The 24,478-nt window shown below is 39.8% G+C and overlaps 1 protein-coding gene across 1 annotated transcript; it reads left to right on the forward strand.

The window, feature by feature from the left end:
- Positions 1-8,621: 8,621 nt before the first annotated feature.
- On the forward strand, positions 8,622-20,357 carry LOC104451267 (disease resistance protein RPS2). Its single transcript, XM_039315243.1, has 11 exons — positions 8,622-8,987; positions 11,329-11,675; positions 11,960-12,229; positions 12,330-12,695; positions 13,344-17,016; positions 17,739-17,861; positions 17,991-18,308; positions 18,467-18,546; positions 18,628-18,699; positions 18,785-18,852; positions 19,774-20,357. The coding sequence occupies exons 2-5, from the start codon at positions 11,345-11,347 to the stop codon at positions 16,583-16,585; spliced, it is 4,209 nt and encodes a 1,402-aa protein (XP_039171177.1). The 5' UTR covers positions 8,622-8,987; positions 11,329-11,344; the 3' UTR covers positions 16,586-17,016; positions 17,739-17,861; positions 17,991-18,308; positions 18,467-18,546; positions 18,628-18,699; positions 18,785-18,852; positions 19,774-20,357.
- Positions 20,358-24,478: the final 4,121 nt, after the last annotated feature.

Below are 24,478 nucleotides of genomic sequence, written 5' to 3' on the forward strand. Positions count from 1 at the left end.
TGTCGTGGGTGTAAGTATGTGTGTGTGGGTGTGGGTGTGGGTGCGGGTGCGTGTGATGAGGGGAAAGCAAGAGAGTTATATAGCTCTTAGGTTTCTTGTCAGTTTCTAATCTAGTATTTTAGGTGGTTCATTCCTTCTGGAACGTCGGATGAAGATTACTATGTAGAAAACGCATCAACTTTGATACAAGTCCAGCTTTGTATAGTGTACCAGATATTGTATCGAAAAATTGCGGTTGAGATAAAACAAATAGCACATGGTTGACCTACAGAGGAACATGTTTTATCCCAAGTGTGTTTAGCAGAAGGGAATAATTTGGTAACAGCGGAGATGGAGATGTAAAGGATGTGACCTCTTGTTTGGTTTCAACAACAGGGTTGAGCCCGGATGTGTATTACTTTGTATTTGTTTTAGTCACCATCATAACTCAACCAAAGGATAACGAAATAGAGTCTTGAAAAATGTGAATCCGGCAAAATGGAATCGTCCATCTGGATCAAAACCAACTATTAATACTTTGTGCAAGATCCAATAAAACTTGTCGTTTGACAAATGAACTATGATTGTCGGAATTTGAAGACCAGAAGATCAGTTTCTGGACCATGACTCTAATTTTTGTCAGCAAAATCTGGAACAGTATAGTTCCTGAGCAATTGGGATATTCGTAGTGATGCCAAGATGTAATTTCTCTGCACAGCAACTCTTAAGGTGTCTGATTTTGTACCCCAAACGTGGCCGTATGTTATGTTTGGTTAAATTTGTACTTCTGTCTGGTTGCATAGATTTTGAGTGGATGAAATGGAATGCCCTTCCAACAATCGGGGAAACTTATCTTTACTCTAAGAATCACCGTAGTTTTTGGATGCTGCGGATTTCTACGCTTGTTGGTTCAAGGCTTCGGAAATTTTTCATCTTTTCTACATTTGTCAATCAATTCACAACTTCTATTATCCTTTCTTCAGAGATAGAGATGCTGCAAACTCTAACTCATTCTTTATGTCAGCTTCTCCATTTCCTTCCAAAGCTCCATTTTTCAAAGTTGCCTGTGTTTGGATGACTTGGGATTGGCACGCCTCTATTTATGGCTAATTTCTTAAATAAAAAAAATTCTGTGTTAGATCTTGATGAAAGCATTCATCCTTCTCCCTAATAAAGCAACATCAGTATAAATAAGTATTAATTTAGATAATTAAATATGTACCTTGCGACCATATGAGTCTTCTTTCTTCTTCCTCCCGTTAATGAACTAATGTCCATGTAGCAGCTTCCATACTGCACTTCCTCGTTCTAATCCTTTTGGTTTAGTAAATATGAGTATTTACAATATAATTTGCAACAACGTATGACACATGAAGAAAGTTAGTCATCTACAACTTCAAATTTGCAAGAAAGCATGCTCAAGCAGCATAGCAGCTGAAGGCCTCTCGGCAGCCTCTCTAAGAAAGCAGCACTGTAGGAAATCGTGGATAACATCTCAAGTATTGGCAGAGTACTTTGCATCACCTTAAACATTGCTGCAGCCTGCATTAAATGATTAAATCTTAAACAGAAACTAAAGACATAGATCACATGCCAAAAGGTAATATGCACAGTACTAAACTTCAACAGAAAAGACAGATTTGGTCCAAGTACAAATACAGATAATAAAAAAGCAGTGCAGCATTCTTACCCACTCATGCTCACTTCAAGGAGGTTTCCCAGTTAGCATTTCAATAATAGTACATCCCAAACTCCAGATGTCAGCAGTACTATTGAGATCCGTGCTGTTATCGTTTGCCATCAAGGATTGTATAAGCTGCAGGATGCACTATTCCATCATTCTGCCATGACACAAAAAGAATGTGGCATTAATGTCCATAAAAGCAAAGTACCTCTGGAGCCATCCAGTTGGGATTTCCATTCAAAGAGCAGCAAGCTGCTTGTCCAGCTAGATAAGAAACGATAGCACATCAATAGTAAAGCCAAAGACTATTTGGTATGTTCATGGAACACGGGATAAAATTGCAACATCTTTAGACATAGATGCATCGGATTGATAAAAGAACTAAAGCAACAACTTTTGACTTATGTTAACTCATCACTAAGTAAAAGGACCATGAAGCAATCAACAAAATGATTGAATACTTCAAAACTTGAAAAGAGAGCAACAATACCTTAGCCGCTGTCCAGAATTCTGTTCTATTGACCAATACACTTTTAATTACCTCGTGTTAGGAAGGAGGTGCTTCTTACTCTGACTAAATTCAATCCTTCTCATGGAAGTCAGAGTAGCAGCAAAAACAACATAAGAAGAACCTTGCACCAAAGTTATTGCACTCTATCCACTACGCCTCTTAGGACCTTGTTGGAAACCAAAAAATAGTAAGGAACTTTCATTAGGTTTTGGCATCTAAACATTGCAAGGAATATTTTCCAGTTTATGAAACATAGTAACGTTACCTGACATGATGAAAAAAAAAAAAGTGAAGAAAATCATTTGCCACCATTTCATCTATTTGTAATAGACTTTGGCATAGATGAAATGCCACAGACCAATAATGAAAAGTACGCATCAAGAGACCATAGACGAAGAATAAAAAGCTTGCATGTTTTCTTTCTCTTTTTTCCTTTTTTGCGCCTAATCTAGTCGATCAATCACCCTGACATAATATTTGTCAGTAAATGGACCACAAATCAGTTAGGAATTTCTACATGCACTCTTTAGTCTTGCAGTGAAGAGGTGGATTTTCACATGTTTAGCAATCCCAAAGTCAGCAAGTTTAACTATCCTAGATACATCCACAAATAAATTAGCTCCCTTTAAATACCTACGCAGGCCAAAAAGTTTTCACAGGTCTGTTGGCTCAATGAAGAAGGTCCTATCATCCTTGTCCAATATGCAAGTCATCTCATGATGCTTGATCAATGGTTTAGAATTACCCATGTATGGAGTTGTTAACTGCAGGTAAGCCAATCCTGTTGGACAACTGATTCTGTTAGGGCCCCAAGATGCTCCTGGATATACTTGTCCATTGAACCATGATGTGCATATTCTAGATATATGTTAAGCTGATCCTCAACCTGAATATGCATGATGTGCATATTCTCTCTCTCAATCGTATCAGTGGATACAGGATATCCGAACCCTCTGAAACACAACAAGAAAAGCAGCACTTAAGCAGCAGTCTAAACTATTGGGCAAATACATTACATGACCTGCATAGAGAACCACTAACCTAATCACTTCGAAAAAAAAAGAAGCAAAATTTCCAGCCCAACAAGAGATGAGACGAAATAATGAGGGCTCACCATCCATGGAGGCGCCTTCTCTCTTTCACTTCGACTCTTACCTGCATCCAGACCGAAATTCTCCTCATTTACCCAAAAAAGACAACACCCCTGTAACTCTCACGCAAGTTCACAGGCAGCAAACTTTTTGTTAAACCCAGACAAAACAGAAGAAAAAAGACCAGGGAATAAAAACAATCTACAACCCAAGCTCCTTCAGTCGCCGCAGATTCAGAAACATGGGAAACACGTCCCATAGTGCTTCAATGGTCCCTAGCATCCCGGCTTGCATCAGAATGATTGACACTCCTCTACTTTTCACCTGTAATCAAAATGATAGAAAAAACAAGTGTAACAACTCACCAATATGCACATGCAAGACCAGAAGAGAAAAAAGATAATGCAGCTTACATATTCAAACTCAGCTTTTCCTTCCCACTCTTTAAACTCGAATATGTGCTCGAGGGATGAAAGATAGTAGTCCCACGTCACCCGGTATGGGGTTGCAAAGACATAAATATCCTTACATGTCCAGCTATGGGCTTTGCTGACCTAAATGAGCAATCCAAATTCATGGTTACAAGCCGGATACCTACAACTAGTCGTTAGTTTCCATATTCAGCAGAACCAGATGCAAAAACAAGAACTTTCAACATGAGGCAGTACCCACCTATACTAGAATTGCCTCCATAAGATAATTTGATTTTACATCAAATGAAACGACCATACTTGTATGAGCAACCAAATCACTAAATCCTTCTTCCACCACTTAAAATCCAGACACAAAAAGCTCAAGGGACCAACCATGGCACCACCAATTTGTGGAGCTTAGTCAAGTACAGACAAGCAGATGAAAGGAAAAGAAAAGAAACCTCAGCAAGTCATGAAATCCACTACAAACTTATTGAGGTAAGAACTGAAAATTTCCGTTACTCAGATTCCAACATAAATAAGCAGAATGAGAAGTGGAACAGTTGGGATCAAGTGCGTGGCCCAAACATCGAATGATAATCTCTAACATCCTTTACAGAATGGTATGACTGCACACCTTAGTTGTTAAGAAAAATACCATAAGTAGAAAGAAACCCTATCTAGTTCAGCATTATGAATCCATCAGAAAAATTAACCTCAAATTAACCAAGATAGGAATCTCAAACTAAGCACTGAAGTTACCAAGAATTAATTGGAAACTGCCAAAAGCTGGCAAACGGTGCCCATTAGACCCATCAACAAACCGCTACAACCTCACATCTCCCAGAATTATCACAAAATTGAACTGCAGCCAATTGCATTAAGCACTCAATCGACCAGAAAACCTCAAAAGCTCGTGAACAGTGATCATCTCTCCACATTACCAAACTGCCACAAGCTCAAACCTCCGAAATTCGTTTCGTGATTCTTGGCATGATTGGCGAATTGAGGCAAAAGCACTTTCAATAAGTGCTATGAGAAAGAGTTCGAGGAACTGACAACTTAAGGAAGGAGGAGGGCTTGTTGTTGTTAGTGAGTTGGGTGGTCAGTATGAAGACAGTTTTGAGGATGTCCAAATCCTAAGCATTTGAGAAATCTCATCTCTTTTCAATTTTGCGATACTGGTATGCTGCATGACATGTAAGAGCTTGAGAAAAGGCTGCAACTTTTTTGTTCTGTCCCGATCATTGACTTGAGCAGAGAATTCATGCATTGTCTTTTTAGGTTGTCAGAGCCCGTCATTCCGATAAACTTTCTGTGAGGCATCAGCTCGCTTCTTCTCTCTTTCATTCTTATTAATGATCTTAGAATTGAGTATGGATTTGTGTCAATTTAATCTCATTAATAATAATATTAGAAGTGAAAATAGAGGTTGTCAAGCAGAGCTGGCTGTTATTACCTCTTGCCGCAACATTAGAGAAACAAGTTGAAGTTTTGGATTCTTCTTGTGAGTTTCCAGAGTTTCTACATTTCTTAATTCTGTTTAGCGATATTTATTCCGCACTTAATTTTAATTCTTCTTGCGGACGTGCAGAAGTAACAATCGTGACAATTGAGGCTTTGCTGTTTTGTTTCGAGGCAAGCATGAAGGATCTAAACACGGCGGCCTTAATTCCACTTTTCAGCTTGACTTGTAGTGGAACGATCTCAGCTTGGTAACTACTGGTGTTTTTGACAGATGATAGTTTGTCTCCCAATGTTTTGGACAGCATGGAAGGCGGGATGTTCTGTTTTTTCACAGGTCTGGCATTTTTATTGAGCTGGAATATTACTTACATTGAGCTGGAATATTACTTACTTTTCATGCCTGTGAGCAGTCCTCGCATCGCATTGGCATTTAAATCCAACGATGCTACCTTATTCTCTTTGATAATCCTGCAATTTTGCTTTTGCTTGACGGTGTTGCCCAATTACCATTGTAAATCATTTCTTTAATCGGCATTTCTCTAGGAAAAGTTGAACGGAGCCATCGGTTGCAGCTTAAAGCTTTACAGGGTACACAGTTGATCAGGCTTCCCCGTACGCCCCTCTGTAGTTTTTCTTGGAAGCGGACAGGGAGCATACTTGGCAGTGGCGTCAACTAGAGGTGTGAGCGATTCGGTTCAGTTCGGTTCGGTTCGATTTTTAAGAAAAATCAAACTGAACTAAACCGATAAGGAAATTTATTGAACTAAACCAAAATTTGATTCGAACCGAACAGAAATCTCAATTCAATTTAGCTTGATTTTTTGGTTTTTACTTTCTTTTTTACATGCATCCCTTTCAATAAATTTTTTCATTTTTAAAAATTTGATTTTTCAATTATTTTTATTCTTCTTTTTCATTGGCTAGTCGTCGGCCATGTTGGCAGCCAATGACCAAGTAGAGGTTAGCTAGAGCCTTGCCACATACTGGCGACCAATCGAGGTGAGCTAGAGCCTCGCCTGGTCAAGCGAGGTTGAGCTCTCTAGATGACAACAAGCTTGAGCCCCACCAGAGGCCGCTAGACATCTTGGCTGGTTAGACCATTCGATGGCGAGGCTTGACCTTGTTAAAGTCTTGTGAGCTTGAGCCTTGCCGATCTGTGGCAAGGCTCCAACTTGCCTTTAGCATACGACTGACCAATAAAGAAGAAGAAGAAAAAGAAAGAAAAAAATGAAAATTTTTTTAAAATAAAAAAAAAAAAAAAGATTTTATCGATTTGGTTCAATTAATCTAATCGATAAAAATCGAATCGTTTAAAAAAGTTTTGATAAAAAAAAAAAAACTTTTCTATTCAGTTCGATTTTGACACCCTTGGTGTCAACCGCTGTGATTGATTTGGATTTCTTGAAAATTCAAATTGAACTGAACTGTTATGTTGCACGTTTAAGCCCAATCAAATCTCAATTCAGTTTGGTTCGGATTTTATTTTTTTTTATCTTTTTTTTTGGACGTTTTTATCCTCCACTGTTTTTGCCTTAGTCCCCACTAGTCCAGTCCGTCTCATCTGTGAAACGTACTCGCGTGGATCGCTTTCGACTCACCAAAACTGGCTGAAAACTTCCCACGAGGCAACGACACCGGCTCCCTCCTCCTCAATCGCGCCGCCGCCTCGACCCCATCTGCTGCGGCAGGAGCTCCTTCTTCCGCCAATACATCAAGCCACCTCCGCAGCTTCTTCCAAATCATCTCTCGCTGACAAAAGAAACGTCTTTGCGAGCGAGAGAGAGAGAGAATGAGGCTCAAGCCACGGGAGGCCAGCGGAGTGTCGTCGTCCCAGTACCGCCTCGTGTTCGCCTACCACGTCATCGGCCACGGCTTCGGCCACGCCACTCGCGTCGTCGAGGTCGGTCTCCATTTCTCCTCTCGTTTCTTTCGGGAATCGCTCACTGTGATCGGAAGGTGGATGATGAATCCTTCCTCGCCGAATTTCTTCTCCGATGAACTCGCATATCTCTCGTGATCCTCTTGATGCTATGGATCACGGTCCCAATCTCGTCTCGCGGTTGGGAAAGTAACTAATTTAGGGTTTCTTAGGGTATTTTTGAGAGGGGCGAGAAAGAGTTCCATTTTTATTGAAAATTTTCTTTCGATCTGGTTAATCGAACCGAATTAAGATAATCGAATCAGTACAAAAGAATAGTTATTTTTTCATTATTCAAATCAAAATCAAAATTACCAAAAAAAAAGTACGAAAATTCGGATTGAATATTTGGTGGCCCTCCAATCACCTGGTTGCCTTTGGAAGTCCTCTGTTGTGAACCAGTACTTTAAATCTCGATTCTTTATTGATCACGGTTGTAAGGTGACGTCGTTGAGTGCATCATTTTTTTTTTGTTTTGTAACTAGGAATCGTCGCAAACTCCCTTACGGGGTCACACCACCCTCCACCGTCGGACGTCATCGCAAGCCACTATTTAGACGTAAAATCTCGGGAGAAACTAGCACATGACCCTTCAACATGGCCCCACTTAAGACGTGTATTGACAATGTAGGAATTCGAACTCTCGACCTCAGCGATAAAAGAAAAAACGCCCAACCAACATAACTACCCACTGGTGGGTTCGTTGAATGCATCATTTGGTCTCTAGAGTGTTTGTTGAATGCGTCATTTGCTCTCTAGAGTGTTCACAATTATTGCATTACATATGTATGCGGATAAGTTCTATAAATTTCAAAAAGAAAAAAATTGTGATACAACGATCGTGCTTGAATATTGAAGTTAGAAATGATCATCTAAAGCTCTATTACTTGAGATAGTTACTTAAGCATTTATTGAGGTCTCTTTACTCTTTTATTGAAATTTTGATGTGAAATTCCACATTCACGATTAGGTGTCGATAAGTGTGAGAATTCAATTACAAAGAAAATTCCAAACACGTGTCACTTATTCACAGTAAATGTGTAACGAGATTTTAACACCAACTATATATCTAGCAATAATCCATTAAATTGCTAGGTTATTTGGTTAAAAATTTTTCTTTATTTAGTTTGATATAACAAATAATAAGACCATATAGATAATATATTTGGATGTTCAAAATTTCTACGCACTCATGGGGTTAATTTGTATGATGCTAACTATTTATTAAAATATTGAAAATATATTATTTCGTATAATTTAAGGAGGATAAAGAAATAGAAAGGTCAAAGTTATGAGAGGTGGAGTAAAAACAATCAAATCTACAAAGAGGAAAAGGGGGGAAAATCAATTTTATTCATTTTAGTAATAGGCTATAGTTGTAGAATGAAAAAGAAACACATATAAAAATGCGAAAGCACGCGACAAGTACAGCTATCTAATGGGCCCCATGCCAATTCATTTTTCTTCTCGATGAGGCCTCCATGAACCCATTTTAATCCAGAAACGTCATGAGGCCTCCAGGAAGCACCGGGTTCTCTTTTTTGTTCGCTATCTTGTGGACCCATTTAATCCAGTGTTCAGGCTTCTCTTTTTCTTTCCCTATTTTTTGGTCGAATACGTCTCCTCTCTCCTCCTCTTCGCTCTCTCTTCGTCTCTTCCTCGAGCCGAACCCTAGACACCTCCAGTTCGCGACTCACCCTTTCGTTCGACGCTTCCAGCTCTTCGATTCGCTTCACCGACTTGGCGATCTCGGCGTTCTTGTAGCAGATCAGGCCCTCCGGCACCGGGACGAGGCACGCTGTCTCTGGAACGACCTCGAGGAGCTCGGTCTTGAGGCGCGACGGCGGCTTCGGCGGAGGCGGAGTCTCGGGCTTCGGCGATTTCTGGAGGCCCATCGCCATCTTCTCTTTGCTGGCTACCATAGGTACCAAACCTAATCCTCTCTCCACCCTCGCTCTATCTGTCTCTCTCTCGTGGGTAGTTCGAAACAGAATTAGTAGCTGATAGCCGCAGAGCATGATTTAATTGATTCTAAATGGAGCACTAGTAGCTAATGGCCTCTCAACTAGTCGAGTGTATTGCAAGTTTGCTACCTGCTGTGCAAGGCTGTATTCTCAATTGAGGGAGAACTTAATGCTAAAACCGAGTCTTTCAGCCTAGTAGAATTTGCCCTAAAACCTTACGATTTGTGCTTTCTGCATAGCTTGCTGGGCGTATTCATGTCGTTCTTCGAATCGCAGTCATGGGAACTTTTTTTTTCTTGGATATGTCTTGGTTCGTATCATTGTATATGACTAATGTTAATTGATATTTCCTTAACTTGTTTGTAAAATAAAGAACTTTGAGTTTGGTGGGTTTTGGTCAAGACTTTGCAATAGAGATCTGCTAAGTTTGCTAACTTTTTAGAAATACCAAGGCCAGGTGGGTTGAATGCTGTGTTTTTTTCTTTTTACTTTTCTCGTGGAACCTGTTTCTTGATTATGGACGGCCCATACCCAGTCTATATTTAACCAAAAACTAAAAGCGGAACTCGTTTCATAATTTATGATAAGTTCTCTTATCGACAGTTCTTCATAAGTATTTCAATCTATACGTTTATACATTTTTTCCTGTATTTACTAATTTTTAGCTGTGTTGATTTACTTGTTTTAATTTGATGTGAAGTTTTTATTTAAGTAATCTATAAACATGAAGAGCATAAAGCGGGTTAAATGGGTGAGTAAGGGTTTTTCTAGATTGGGTTACATATTAATTTGTTCTGGTAATATGGGTCGAGTGCGAGTCAAGTTGGGTATGTGTCATTAAATTTACATTGTGTGAAGTGAATCATTATGGGTCGGACCATTTTCAACCCGACCCAAATTCGATCCGATCCACCCATTCGATGGCCCCACTAAAAGGTGAAAATTATGTGAGGCAGAGTGGCATTCACGTAAATCGACAAATTGTTCTTTATTTTGGTAATAGATTTTAGAAATGATGAGGAAAACAATGTAAAAATGTGTGAGCATGAGCTGGCAATCTCCATGCATTATATTAAATTAAAATTCTATTAGGTCCATTGCCTATGTAAAACATAGTTCACACATTCACGATTAGGCGTTGACATGTGGAATTCTGTTACGAAGATAGCTCTGAACATACATGTCACCCATTCATTGTAAATGTGTAATGGGTTTTAACACTGACTATGTATCTAATAATAATTGATTAATTACTAGGTTATTTGGTCAACTATTTTTCTTTTTTTAATTTAATATATTAAATAATAAGACTGAACAGATAATATCCTGATAATCAACATTTTTATGCATGGGGGTTAATTATATTGAAAATATATTATTTTGTAGAATGTTGAGGAAAAATAAATAGAAAAGTGAAACTTATGCAAGGTGGAGTAAATGTTATCAATCTTCAAAGAGGGAAAAGTTATTTATTTTACTAATAGGTTAAGGTGTAGAATGTAAAAAGGAAAAGATATAAAAAGTGAAAGCATGCGACAACAATTATCTAATGAGCCACGTGCCAATTCTCCTTGAGGCCTTCATGTAGCACTGGAGTTCCCTTTTCATGTGGCTAAAGATTGTACAAAACTTCAGTTGAAATAGCCTTTCGGACAACAAGGAATCCACTAAACTTTCACAGATTAGTAATCTATGGCAATTGCTGTTGGAGATGCTAGCATGGCAAGTGTTCATGAATGGAGTACAGTGCAATACAATAAAGCATATCCGTACTTTACAACACTCTTGTTGATAAGAATTGAAGGCTTTGACTAATACCAAGTCTCTCTCTCTCTCTCTCTCTCTCTCTCTCTCTTGCATGGAAAAACATAAGGAAATAATGAAGGAAAGACAGAGACGTTTCCTGCGTGTATTCTCAGCAACTGTTTTGTTGTCTCTGTGGCATTGTTCCTCTTGATTCTTCACCAAATGCTGTTCATTCCCATTTACAATACCAGGCCTTTGGCTTTTTTTCTTTAGGAATTGGATCTCCACCTTCGGCAAAAGAAAGCACCTTTGGCAAAAGAAAGACTATTTGCTCAATTCTTGGATGCTGACCAGTGCTTCAGAATCTCAAGAACAGCTTCTTAGTTCTACTTCTTGATGTGCTCCTTGCCACTCACATGCATCTGAATCTTCCTTTTCTGTCCTAACCAGTATGTTGCCATGTCTTCATCTTTGCAATCTTCCATTTATAAGAATAAGAATCAAATAGAGACTCACCCTCTGGACATCCTTGTATAACTGGACTACTTTTTGTAGGATATCGATAGCAGTCATGCCTAGAGTAAGGGATCCAGTTTGGAGATACGCGACTATCTTGACTGAAAATAAGTGGAAGTGTAACTTCTGCGGACAGCAGCAACGTGGAGTTACAAGACTCAAGGCTCACATCGCTGGAGTTTCAGGTTATGGTATTAAAGTATGTGAGAGAGTCGATGTTAGTGTAAAAGCAGAAGTCAAGGACGGACTGATGCCTAAAAAAGTGAGGGACTCGAGCGACCGAGGTGTGTCTAAGGACAGGATACAAAGAAATGTTAGAGCAGCTCCGACCAGTGCATTTCATCCACCAAATGTGGAGGGAGGAGCCAACTTACAATTGCACCTAGGTATGCACTTCCAAATTGCCGCAGAAAATGTGCAGTTTAGCAAAGTAAATTTTTTTTTATCGATCTGATCTTAATTATGGATTTGGGTTTACTTTAGTTTTTTAATGTCTAAACATCCATTTAAATTTGTTAGAATTAGTGAAACTCTTTTGATCAAAAGTGTATCTTGCGGGAATTTTCACGGCATGCCAAATCAAGCATCTCTGTGCCCTAAACTTCAAAATGTTCCTGAAGCCAGCTATATGAATCCAACTAATGCATTATGTATCTCAATTAATCACCAGGTGTGCCTCCTTTAAGAGCAGAAAGCCATGAATTGACGGAACAGATCATGCCAGAGGAGAGGGCAGTCAACATCGCAGACCTCCCATTGGATGGTGCAACCAGTTACTCTAGTACATCTCCTCCGCCAAATTCATTCTTCCCTAATTTGAGAGGTGTGACTCATTTGAGAGCACCAGGTTCAGCTCCTTTGAGAGCACAAAGCCATGAATTGACGGAACAAATCATGTCAGAGGAGAGGGCAGTCAACATCACAGACCTCCCATTGGATGGTGCAACCAGTTACTCTAGTGCATCTCCTCCACCAAATTCATTCTTCCCTAATTTGATAATGAACTTTTTCCTTTTTGTGTTTTGTTTTTTTTTTAACAGAGACTCTGGACCTTGAGACATCATATGCACAACAGAATTCAAGTGCGCTATTATGCTGCGGACTCCTTGATAACTCTTCTCAGAATGAGTTAGAGGGGTCCATTTTGCCTGGTCCCATTGTATTAGATACTCAATTCACTAACACGGCCACAACCAACACTCCCCAGCAATCTAATCAACCAGATCAGAGCTTTCGCAGGCAGTGTGGACATGGCATTGGATTATCTTCTCCACGAGCTTCTGTAGACATAGAGCCAGCTATTCCATCAAAATCTTACAATCAACCTCCTATTTTGGAGCCATTTAATTGCCCTCCGCACATTCCAGGGGACATCATAAATATAATTGGCCCATCAACATTACAAGGTATGAGATTATCAATCTATATTAAATTAGTCTCATTCAGTCACACGTCACCCACAAGCTCTAATGGATTCATGTATCAAATCATCATCACAAGCTCCAAATAATTCTCCACCTCATATTCAACCTTGTGGATTAGGCTGATAGGCTCATCGTCATTACCAGGTTTATGTTTATCTACAAAAAATTAATCCTAATTTATCACCATGTTACATTATTATGGGGCAGCAAGATTGCTATCATCCAACTCCAACAGATATAACTTTTAAAGTGCAGAATTAGATATGGTTGCGCCAATGACGAGTTACCCAGACATAGGCAAATTGGAAGAGGATAGAGCTTTGAAGAGAAAACTAGGACTACTCTATAGCAAAGAGGCTGGCCTAAGGGTTGAGATAGAATTTGCTGCATCCCTATCCCTAAAGAAGCTAAGAATGAAAGTTGTGAATTGGTTGGCGAATGTGGAGAAGCTTAGAAAGGATAACCATAGTATTGAACCTTGTGGAATAGGCCTGATAAGGCCATCATCATTACCAGGTCTATAGTTATTTACAAAAATTAATCCTCATGTAGCTAGTGTTGTTACATTATTATGGGGGCAGCAAGAGTGCTGTCATGAGACTCTTAACATATGGAATTTTTAAATTGCAGAATTTGATATGGACGAGGTTGTGACAATGACGAGTCATCCAGGCAGAGTCAACAACTTTGAAAATATTGGAGCTTTGAAAAGAAAAGTAGCTCGACTCTATAGCAGAGAACCTGAGATAAGGAATGAGTTAGGATATGATGTGTCTCTATCCCTGAGGAAGGCAAGAAAGGAAGTTATGAAATGGTTGACGGATGTGGAGAAGCTTAGAAATGATTTTTGTTGTAAGGAAGCAGCAAGTGAGGATTGTTTGCCATCACATCATCAAGAGGGGGATATACTGATGCAAAAAGCAGAAGATCTTGTAAGACATGGCAGTTTCCTGGATGGACTATTTCAGGCTAGAGAGACCAAATTCAATAAATTTTCAGAAGTAAAGATGGTGGGAGAGGCATTTGAGAGAAATACTACAAAGATTTTGGAGTACCTAGTGGGGAATCAAGTGTCCCGATTAGGCATTTATGGAATGGGGGGAGTCGGTAAAACGACTATTATGAAGCACATACACAATAGACTTCTCGAAGAAGCAAACTATGGCAATGTGTTGTGGATCACTGTGTCACAAGATTTCAACACACAAAGGTTGCAGGACGGCATTTGGGAGGCACTAGGTTTAGACATACTACATGTAGAGGATGTGAGCAAGCGAGCAGCAATGTTGTCCGATTGTTTAGCCAAAAGAGGAAAGTCTACCATAATCCTCGATGATGTGTGGGAACATATTGATCTTAAAGAGGTGGGAATCCCTATTAGAGCAGATGGATTTAAGTTGGTCTTAACCACTCGATCCTCTAAAGTATGCCACCAGATGCAGTGTCAAAGGAAGATAAAAATTGAACCTCTATCTTTAAAAGAGGCCGAGATTTTATTTTTGGAGGAACTCCAATCCGAGGAGGCCCTTAGTTTGGAAACTAAAGCAGTTGTGAAGTCCATTGTTGAAGAATGTGCAGGTTTGCCACTTGGAGTCATCGCGATGGCAAGAAGCATGCGAGGAGTGACCAATGTGTTTGAATGGAAGGATTGCTTGGAGAAATTGAGAGAATCGGATATGGGGCAAACGAATATGGAAAAGGTCTTAATGAAACTAAAATTCAGTTATAATCGCCTTGGTAATCATGAAATTCAACAGTGTTTCTTATCTTGTGCACTTTATCCGGAAGATTTGATTGATAAGTTTGAGTTGATAGAATTCTTTATTGACCGAGGATTGATTGGTCAATTGAATACGAGGATGAAACAATATAATAGAGGCCTAACCATTCTGCAGAAACTGGAAGATTTTTGCCTATTGGAAGATCATGGGAGCAACATCAAGATGCACAATTTGATTAGAAAGATGGCATTGCATATCATGAGTGCGCCTTCCATTGTAAAAGTAGGAAAGGGGATGATGAGGATACCACCCGAGGAATATTGGACGGAGACTTTGGAGATAGTTTCTTTGATGGAGAATGACATCAGAGAATTTCCGTTGAACATGTCACCAGATTGTCCTAAGCTATCGACTTGTCTATTGAATCGAAGCATATTGGAGGATGTCATCCCTGATTCTTTTTTCAAAAACTTATGGGGGCTAAAGGTTCTGAATATGAGTGGATGTAATATGACAGAACTTCCAAACTCCATCTCAGACTTGGTAAACTTGAGAGCACTACTGCTTAGAGAGTGCAGGAATATGCGCCATATTCCTTATCTAGGGAAGCTCAAATCTTTAAGAAAGTTGGACGCTAGAGGCTGTGAGAGTCTTGTAGCGCTCGAGGGTCTGGAAGAGTTGGTGAACTTGAGATACCTTGACCTTATCGAAACAAGTATTGAGAGATTACCCAAAGGAACACTGGAGCATTTACAAAACTTGCAATGTCTTACAGTTTGGGCAGTAATTGAAGAAGACATTTCCAAATTGAGGGCATTGGAGACATTTGGATGCTACCTTGAAAATGTGGATGTTTTCAACAAGTGCGTGAGGGTTATTGAGCAGAGAAAGAACCTTTGTTATTACGACCTCAACATGGGTCCAGAAAAGTCAAAGTTTATTGTGGGAGTAAGTGCTGGTGCTCAATTTGGGAATCTGGCGAGGAGAGTCTACATTTCAGGGCAGGGTCATGCTATTATGAACGTGGGACGGGAATGCGCCGGCATTTTTATTTTGATTCCTCATGATGTGCAGACATTGAAAGCGACGGATTGCCATGGTATAACAAATTTGTCTGGCATGGATCCGCTTATATACCTTGAGAAGCTAGAAATAGAAAGATGGGAAAACTTAGGGGTGCTTTGTGGAAGACAAGACGAAGAAGTAATCGACATGCATGACTCCCCTGCTGCAGCCCCTACCCCTCTCTTCTTCCGGAGCCTTAGGGTTTTGAAATTATATAGATGTTCGAAACTGAAGTATCTCTTTGGGCATGGATCTAAATCCAGTCTTCTGCATCTTCGAGTGATTGAAATACGTGAGTGTAAGGAAATGGTGAAGATAATAGCAGCAGTTACATCCTTACCACCACATCCGTTCGTAGCCTTCCCTAGTCTGGAAGAGATTTCGGTTGATTGCTGTGATAAAATGAAGAGAGCGGTGGAAAATGAGTGGATGCCCCACTTCCCTAATCTGAGCAGAATCACAGTATACAATTGTGAGAACATGGAGGAGATAATCGGAGGTCCTCCCCATTACATGCCAGACAAAGAGATTTCTCTTGAATTCCTTGACGTATATTGCTGCAATAACATGAGAAAGCTATTTCCACGTGAGTGGCTGCTCCATCTTCGAAATCTTCGAAGTATCAAGGTCAATCACTGCAAAGGAATGGTGGAGATGATAAGCGGAGCGGGACAAGGCCAAGAAGAAAGCATAATGACTCCTGTAAACAACACCCCTTCATCCTTCCAGCCTTCTTCAATCTCTCTCCCAAAGCTGGAGTGGTTGGAGCTATGTGATTTACCCCAGCTGAAGAGCATATGCGAAGTCCCAATGAGCTGTGATTCCATGAAAAATTTGAGTGTGTACGAATGCCCAGAACTGAAGGGGATTCCCTTGCAACTGCGATTACGTGATATTGAGGACCTTCCGCATATTAGGGTGGAAGATGAGGAAAAGTGGAAGATGCTGATGGGGGATCATCCCAATGCCCAGGCTCTTCTTCAACGTTATCTCCGAAAAGGGGAACATGCTAATAAAGAAAGTCCTGTTCCGCAGTCGAGACGGTGTTCTCCGAATGCTATAGGTTATGAGTTAATTGATATATAATTGCGTCACTTCTTAAAAGTCTCTGCAAAGATGTAGCTTTTCTGTCCATAGTCATGCAGCAGTAACATTGGCCTTTTGCAGAATTATAAGCCTAGGGAAAGGATCCCCTGCAACGCCACTCTTGAAGAAAGACCTGCTGCTCGAGCATGCTTTCCTGCAAACTCAACTCAAGTTGCCATATGGTTTGACTTTTTTTCGTGTGGCCATGCTGTGCATCTTGAACGCCGTCGCATGTTTTATTGACTACCGGAAATAAGTCATCTTGGAGGACTAGTGAAGAGACAATGCTTTGTTGAGCAATCCTCTCATTATATTTTCCTTGTCAGATTAGAGCCTTGCAAGCACTTGGTTTGGGTGAAGACCACTTATGGTCCAGAAATGTGGTGTCCCGTTTTTTTTGCCACTTATGAGCAGAATGTCTTTTAAAATCTGTATGTATCTTTATCTGTAAGGTTATGATCACTAACTTATTTTTTCTTTTATTTCTTTTTACATATCTGAAAAATAATTCATTCTTATTAAAATAGAATTAACTTAAAAAAACCTTAAAATTCTCGAGCACTATTGCAATGAGTACAATGCTTCTGACAAATGCTTCGACATTAAATATATAATATTATTCACATTCTATTTTATATTGAAAAATGGAGATTTTAACTCATAACTTAAAAAAACTCACTCTATAAAATAATTTAGTTGTTTAATCTAACCTAATTTAATAAAATCTAATCTAATTATCTAATAACATCTAGCATTATGTTCCATTATGTTCGTGTTAATAAGCACAACCTATAGAATATTGTAAGTTGAATCTTCAAATGACATGACAACATATCATCGTATAATAAAAACATGCATTTTGAAAATACATATAGATGTATTATTATATGTGGTTAAGTAAAATGGTCACGAACCTGGGCTCTTTGAATGTCAAATGGGTTGTGCTGCAGCAGATTTTCATATGTGATAGGCTTAGTGTTTTTCTTATGTGGATGTCCAGCATGTTAAAAGTTCTCCTGCCAGTTTTATTTGTCCACCATGATCTCTTGGTAAAAAGTCAGATGCTACTGTTGCTATATGTATTTGAACAAGATCTCTAATTGCTTAAGGTACTTTTCAATGAAGTAACTTGCCTCTTTCTTCTGGTTCGTAGGTTTTGCTTGTCTGCCCAGATATGCATTCTGAATATGGCAACAAGAAGAATGAAGTGCACCAACACCTGAATCAAGTGGCTGAACTTGTAATGGGGTCAAGTCGGAGCTAAAGCCTTCCTTCAGTTGGGATCTTGCTGCTTTTTAATTTCTATCTTTTACTCTCAATCTTTGCTGGAGATATGGTCATTCATGAGTGTGTGCTGGATTTTCTCTGCTGTGTCCTTTTTGACTGATTTGCTCCTATTTTGCAGATATAAAGAGTACTATGAAGGCTATGAGGGAGGAAAGCAATTCTACACATAAGAATACTATGAGGGAATTTTAGAGAGGGGAGTCCTCTTCCATTCCTAATTTAATTGGTCTTCCAGCACTCGATCCCTTCTCTATCAACTCCAGCTTATTGGGCCTTGATCTTCATCGTGCCTCTTGAATACTCCTTAAGGCAGAGTTTACCCTTCCACTTTTTTTTAGACAGAACCGCAACATGCTGCCTCAGTGGATCCTTCAATCTCAGCCTTTCCCTGGATCGCACAGAAGGGTCAATAGAGCATTTCAAACTTTGCTTCAATGTATGGAACGTCCCTATATATAATTTTAACGTATGGAACATGCCTATATACCATTGTTATCAGAAATTTAATTTTAACCTTCCTGAATGAATTACGGTATTCCCAATGTTGATTTTTGTGACTTTAGCATATTTGTTTCGCACTTTAAATTATTTCAGGGATTTGTTGTACCAAACGAGGCACAAGATAAGAGTGGTTCCATTTTCATTCCACGGATTAGCTGCAGAGGTTAAGAATGGTAGTGTAATTATAGCAGCAATTAGAAGTTGCACAAACATGTCAAACCTTTGTCTCATGCTTGATACTGGGATTGTTGCAGAGAAAGCCTGTGAACTTGATTTGGAGGTTGATTTTTGATTGTCAAAATTTTTTACCTCTTTGGACTTTTCTGGTGAGCTAAGTCTAAGCACCTCAAGTTGAGATTGGGCATGTAAACTTAGTTGCAGAAGAGATTGACAAGAACAAGCATGTCTCAGGTTAAACCATGGATCAGAACAAGTCTTGCACCTGGATCTGGAGTTGTTACAAAGTACCTGCTTGAGAGGTTTGCTACATGTATCTTCTAATAATTTAATAGTTCTTCGAGCGTATTATGTATTGTTTCAACATTTACTTCTGTAGTGGCTTGCAAAAGTATCTGAACCAGCAGGGCTTTCATTTAGTTGGTTATGGTTGCGCTCCATGAATTGGAATTTCAGGAGAACTCGATGAATCAGTTGCCTCTGCAATTGCAGACGATGGTGCATCTAACTTGTTTCTCTTTATTTAATACCTAGGCTGTCAATGTGCGGAAAAAATGTGCATTATAACCTCACGGTAACCTCTTGCCTTAAAACTGGCTTATCTTTGTCTGAAATATGTAAGTTATCTAAATCTACGGGCATTAATATGGAACTATAAATGAAATCTTCCAGAGAGTCTTGAGTTAGCCTAATGAAGAGGATAAAGAAGAGTCTAGCAGTGTTTCTTTCATTTCAAGTACCTGAAGATTTAGTTCCAGCAGGCAAGAATTGTATCCACGAAGTTTTGCTATCTTGCCACGAGCCCTTTTGGTACCTCTAGCTTCAGCTTTATAGCCCATTAAATTCCTTTCTTGGCTGAAATAGGTAAGATAAACAAGTAAATGTTGCTCCATGGACGAGAGTTTCATCTGACAATTCCTAGTTATATGTAAAGAGATGGTAATGGAAATGCAATCTGTATTTATGTGGCTAGATAACAAGTATAGGCGACAAGCACCAAACAAGACTTGGGAACAAGTCCTTAAGGTTCATCTTGCTTTTGATGTATGATTATGTATCGAGCTTTGATGGCTTCCTTGATTTGCACTGAGATAAGTCATACGGTTCTGCGACAGTCATGTGAAATATGAAAAGCTCCTAAAAGTAGATTGTTCGAGTCGTCTGTAAAGGGGCATTGCTGACAAATACATAGCAGAGATTGTGACAACAGATATGAATGGCAGGAAACAGGAGTACCTTGGACGTCGGGAAGAGTTTGAGCATGAGATCACAATCAAGACCTGACATTTGTATAATATACACGATCCTGGGCTATAGAATTCGAAGTAACTAATTCATATTGCTATTGCAAATGGAAAGCGGAAAGAAAGAGATGAAGACGGATTGTCGGAATGACTCACGATTATTCCATCATTTATTAAAGAATAAAGAGAAGACAAAGGGTCGAAGCAGGGACCTGCATGAGGAGGAGCCCACTCCATCGACTCCCAACTTTCCTCACCATCTATACTGATCTTGCTAAGGGAAGGGAAGCCGTTATTGAGCATGGGTAGATGGAGAGGGATCCTCTTCATCTTCGGACAATCCCAGCCTTACAAAGTTTCCGATTAATTCTTGCTTACTTTGGTGCCTAGCTTGAGCTTTCTATCTTGGATAATTTGAGCTAGATTTTAATGGCTCCAAGGTATTGGAACTGGATAGAGTTTCTATCTACCTACTGTATTTTATTTTCCTTACCAGCTGAATTGTTTAGTCATGCCGTTATGTATAGAGTTGTGAAAGAAAATAATTACCGCAAGGAGATTGTATATCCTAGGGGTTGCGTCATGCACTTGATTCCAACTGTTCCTCTTTTCCAGCTCGGGGTGTGCAGGGTTCAAGGTGATTAAGATGTTGGCCAATATTTGAAATCTATTCTACAGGCACTAATTCCAATTCTTCGGAGCATGGAATCTAACCATATTAGAATCACCCTAAAACGTAAAAAGAGGTATTTAATAATAATTGCCGCAACTAAAGCGGTTAATATTAGGGCTGAGCAAATTTGCCTAGTGCCTTGAAAGCCCGGATCAGATCAAATCGATCTATTTTGAGCCCCATGAGGCCGGTTAAGGCCATTCAGGCTTTAGCTAAAACTAAAAGGAGGAATTTTTCCATGAATGCCTTTAGAGCACTAAAAGAAAGTTTGCAATTTTCATTTCATTGCCTTTTTCATATTATATGTAATTAATATGTTGAAAATCGGAAAATTTCCTAATCAAGTGTTAACAAGTGTTAACAAGTGTTACGACTTCTAGCTCTCATTTCCACACCTTATGGCCGCTTCTCTCGGTTTTGATGTAATCCCCACTTAGCAAATAGTGAATGATTTCAGGTAGAGGAAATCTATATTTCACGGATAAATGTGTGTAAATAAGGAAAATACGTCCAAATTTTTTTTTTCTTTTTTTAAGACAGCGGACAACAACACGTAGTAAACTTTTTAGTGCCACTCTAGAACTCAAATAAATCAACTATAAGCGAGTCCCTCATTGAATAATAAGAATGAGTTAATTTATAATTATTGAGGCAGAATGGTAAAAGGGGAAAAATGTCCAAGAAGTTCTACACTTATTGTATGACGGTCAATTCAATATAAATCTTTTAATTTTGTCAATTCAGTTCTAAATTTTTTAATTCTACTAATTTTGTCTTACGCTTTTCAACAATTTTTGCCAAATTTGTCTTAAGCATTTCAATGATTTGCTAATTTAGTCATTCCGGATAATTTTAGCTAGATATTATCAACATGCATAGCCTAGTCAATGCCAACCGTCCTATATGGCACAATCGGAATTGAAGTGAACAACTTTTAAATTTTCAAAAAAATTCTGAATTTTTATTTTTTATATTTTCTTTTTTTTTTTTCACCCTCTTTTAAAGAAGGTCAGCAGAGGTCAGTAGCTCTTTGGCTTGAGAGCTCTATCAACCACTAAGCAAGGGCCAACAACCTCGCCGGCCCCTAGTGAGGCTCGCCAAACCCAACAAGTGCCATGACCCTCGCCCGTGGCTGGTGAGGGCTTTGCGGCTCTTGCTTAAGGGCCAACGAAGGTAGCCGGCTCTTAGCCAGTGGCTAGCAACTCCATCAATCCTTTGTAAAAGATGAAAAGAAAATAAAAGAATAAAAGGTTTAGAACTAAAAATTATTCATGTCAATGATATCCAACCAAAATTAGTTGGAAGAACTAATTTTGTAATTCAAAAAGGTTTAGGATTAAATTTGCACAATTAAAAGGTTTAAGATTAAGATTAGATTGACATAATTAAAAAGTTTATGACTGAATTGGTCATTATACAATAAATTTAGGATTTTTTGGACAATTTTTCTGAAAAAAAAAGGGGGGGGAGATGGGCCTCATTGTTTCGTTTGATCTCTCTCAAAAGCACACCGCAGAGTGACCGAGAGAGAGAGAGAGGTGAAAAGACCAACGATGATGGATTGCAGCTCGCCGAAAGGGTTGAGCCCCGCGGTTCTCCATTTCCATTTCCAAACACTAGTTAAGAGATTCTTCTACATCTACTTCGCACCAATTCGGGAGCTTTAATTTTGGACCTATTTAGGGGTTTGATCCGGCCAAAATCCAACTGATTTATAGTGGTATTTTGAAACCCCACAACTCCTTGCCTCTGTAGGATTTTATGAGAGGTCGAGTTGGAGTCACAATTCGAGAGAGACGAACTCTCGAAGTCCGGGCTACGTTGCAGATGACCAGTGCGCTACTGGACTTCTTGGCACGAATCTTTTGCCTGAAATGCAGGAAAGAAATTCGAGCTCAATTTCGCATGAAATTGAAATTTTTTGTTATAAAAGTCAATTTCGGGACATATTTACGGTCTTGCTTCGTTGGCAACGATCGGGCCAACATTCAGTTAAGTCATATTGATACCCCATATCTCTCAAGTCTATAGGATTTTATAGTTCAAGTTGGAGTTACGGTTCGCGAGAAAGCAACTCTAGAAGTCTGCCCTACATTGCAAGCGAACAGTGCACGCTTGCATGCTTTCGAATTTCTTGGCCCGATAATCGGACCAGCGGCCATTTTTTGGGGCCATCAGCCTGTCAAATCTTGTAATTCAACTCGAGACCTTTCCAATCACGCAAGGCTCACTCAAATCGGAGGCTCATCAAGTGAGAAACCGAGACATAGAGCGGGCACTCTTTAGGATAATAAATAAAATGATTAATATCACAAAAAATTTCAAATGAATATACAAATTAATTTTTAACTATAAAAACTCAAATAATACATTTGTGACAAATTTAATATCAGTTAGTTTTCATTAAATTTGATCTATATCATGAAAATCACAATTAGTAAATAATTTATAAACGAAGGATAAAATATTAAATTGGTATACCATCAAACTCGACAATTTAATATAAATTAATAAAGAGTAAATTTGTCACAAATATTCTGACAAAAAAATATCACAAATATTCAGTTTATAATTTGTTGTGATCAAAAAAATTAATTTAGATTAAATTTTTCATATGTGTATCAGTTATGAATTTTTCATGCTACTAATCCTAAATAAAAAAAAAAAACATCTTCGTTTGAGGGTAGAAACCCGCCTAAAGACAGGCTTCATTGTTTGAATTTTAATTTTTTTTCTTGAGAAGGTTCTCCGCAATTGTGAAGCTGCCTTTTTTTTTTTTTTTTTTTAAGAGGTGAAGTGCCTTTGAGTCGCTGGGTATTGACTCGAACGATTCAAACGTCTTTTGCCCGTCAGAAAAGTCGAACGTGCTTTTTCGACGTTAAAAACGCGTTAAAAACCTTTCATTCGTCAAGCACAAAAACAACATTTCCTCCCTTTCTGGTGAAAATTTTTCGAAGGTATTATTTATTCGTGGAGAATTTTTCGGAGGAAGAATTTTTTGCAGTCTTTCGAAGGTATTATTCGTGAAGAATTTTTGTAGAATTTTTCGAAGGTGTGTTCTCACCCTATTGGTACTCTTACCCTCTCATCCATCTTGACACCTGATAGTGACTTGAAAATGAATATAATATTGGACTTGGCTATCTCCAACGCCCAAGCCGCCGCCATCTCCATCCCTGCGCCACTGCCCCACGGCCCCCACCATGGGAGAAAATATTGGGTGGTCCGGGACCACCACGTCAGCGTGGTCCCCGGCCACTCACGAGATGCCATGTGGAGGGGTGGCCCCACTTGTGTCTTCTGCCTTCTTCCCCTCTCTCTCCTCTTCCTAGCCTGCCGATGCCCTCTCTCCTCCTAGCCTGCACGCTCTCTCTCTCCTGTCAGAGCATTTATTGCGGACGTTTTTCTCTTTCCTTCGTTTGAGAAAGAAAACGCCGTTCGGACGCACGTCCCTCTCCATTTCTTTCCTTTCGAATTTTTGAATCTGAAATTCTCTCTCCGCGCTCGTTCCCCTGCCGTCGCCGACGAACCACACTACGGCCGCAGCTACTCCGGTGCTCGCTCGCTTCTCTCTTCGGGCTCGTTGCTGCTCCGTCGTTCGTTCCGGCGTTCTGGGTCGCAGATGCAAAGACGCGGAGGAGAAGCGGCCTCTTCGAGCTCCCCTCAACGTCGGCGAGCGCGCCCGCCAAGCGAGACCCCCACACATCGGAAGGCTCGGAGGCGAGGTTGCTGGAGAAGCTGGTGCCGTACGCGAAACGCGACGCCGACGGCCCTCCACCTCCGCCGGTTGCCTCCGTCGGCGCCGGAGTCCGTCTCCCGACTCCGACGCCGACGCCCTTCGCCTCCCTCTCGCGACCTCCGCTCCGCTCTCTCCTCTTTCCTCTGCGGAGCGCCCCCATCGGGTTAACCCCGCGAGCAACCTCTTTCCGAGTCTCCGTCTCCTTCGCGGCCAGGTAGACGTCGTCCATCTCTCTCTCTCTCTCTCTTTTACGGTGTCACGGATTCTTCTTT

Source organism: Eucalyptus grandis, chromosome 6, assembly GCF_016545825.1.
Source record: "Eucalyptus grandis isolate ANBG69807.140 chromosome 6, ASM1654582v1, whole genome shotgun sequence".
NCBI classification, from domain to species: Eukaryota; Viridiplantae; Streptophyta; class Magnoliopsida; order Myrtales; family Myrtaceae; genus Eucalyptus; species Eucalyptus grandis.

Bases quoted from the DNA above. Each gene is read 5' to 3' on its own strand.
- LOC104451267 (XM_039315243.1), top strand. From the start codon at position 11,345: ATGCCTAGAGTAAGGGATCCAGTTTGGAGATACGCGACTATCTTGACT. The intron at 12,230-12,329 runs GTGCAACCAGTT...TTTTTTTAACAG, and splicing joins CACAGACCTCCCATTGGATG to AGACTCTGGACCTTGAGACA. The intron at 12,696-13,343 runs GTATGAGATTAT...TTTAAATTGCAG, and splicing joins TGGCCCATCAACATTACAAG to AATTTGATATGGACGAGGTT.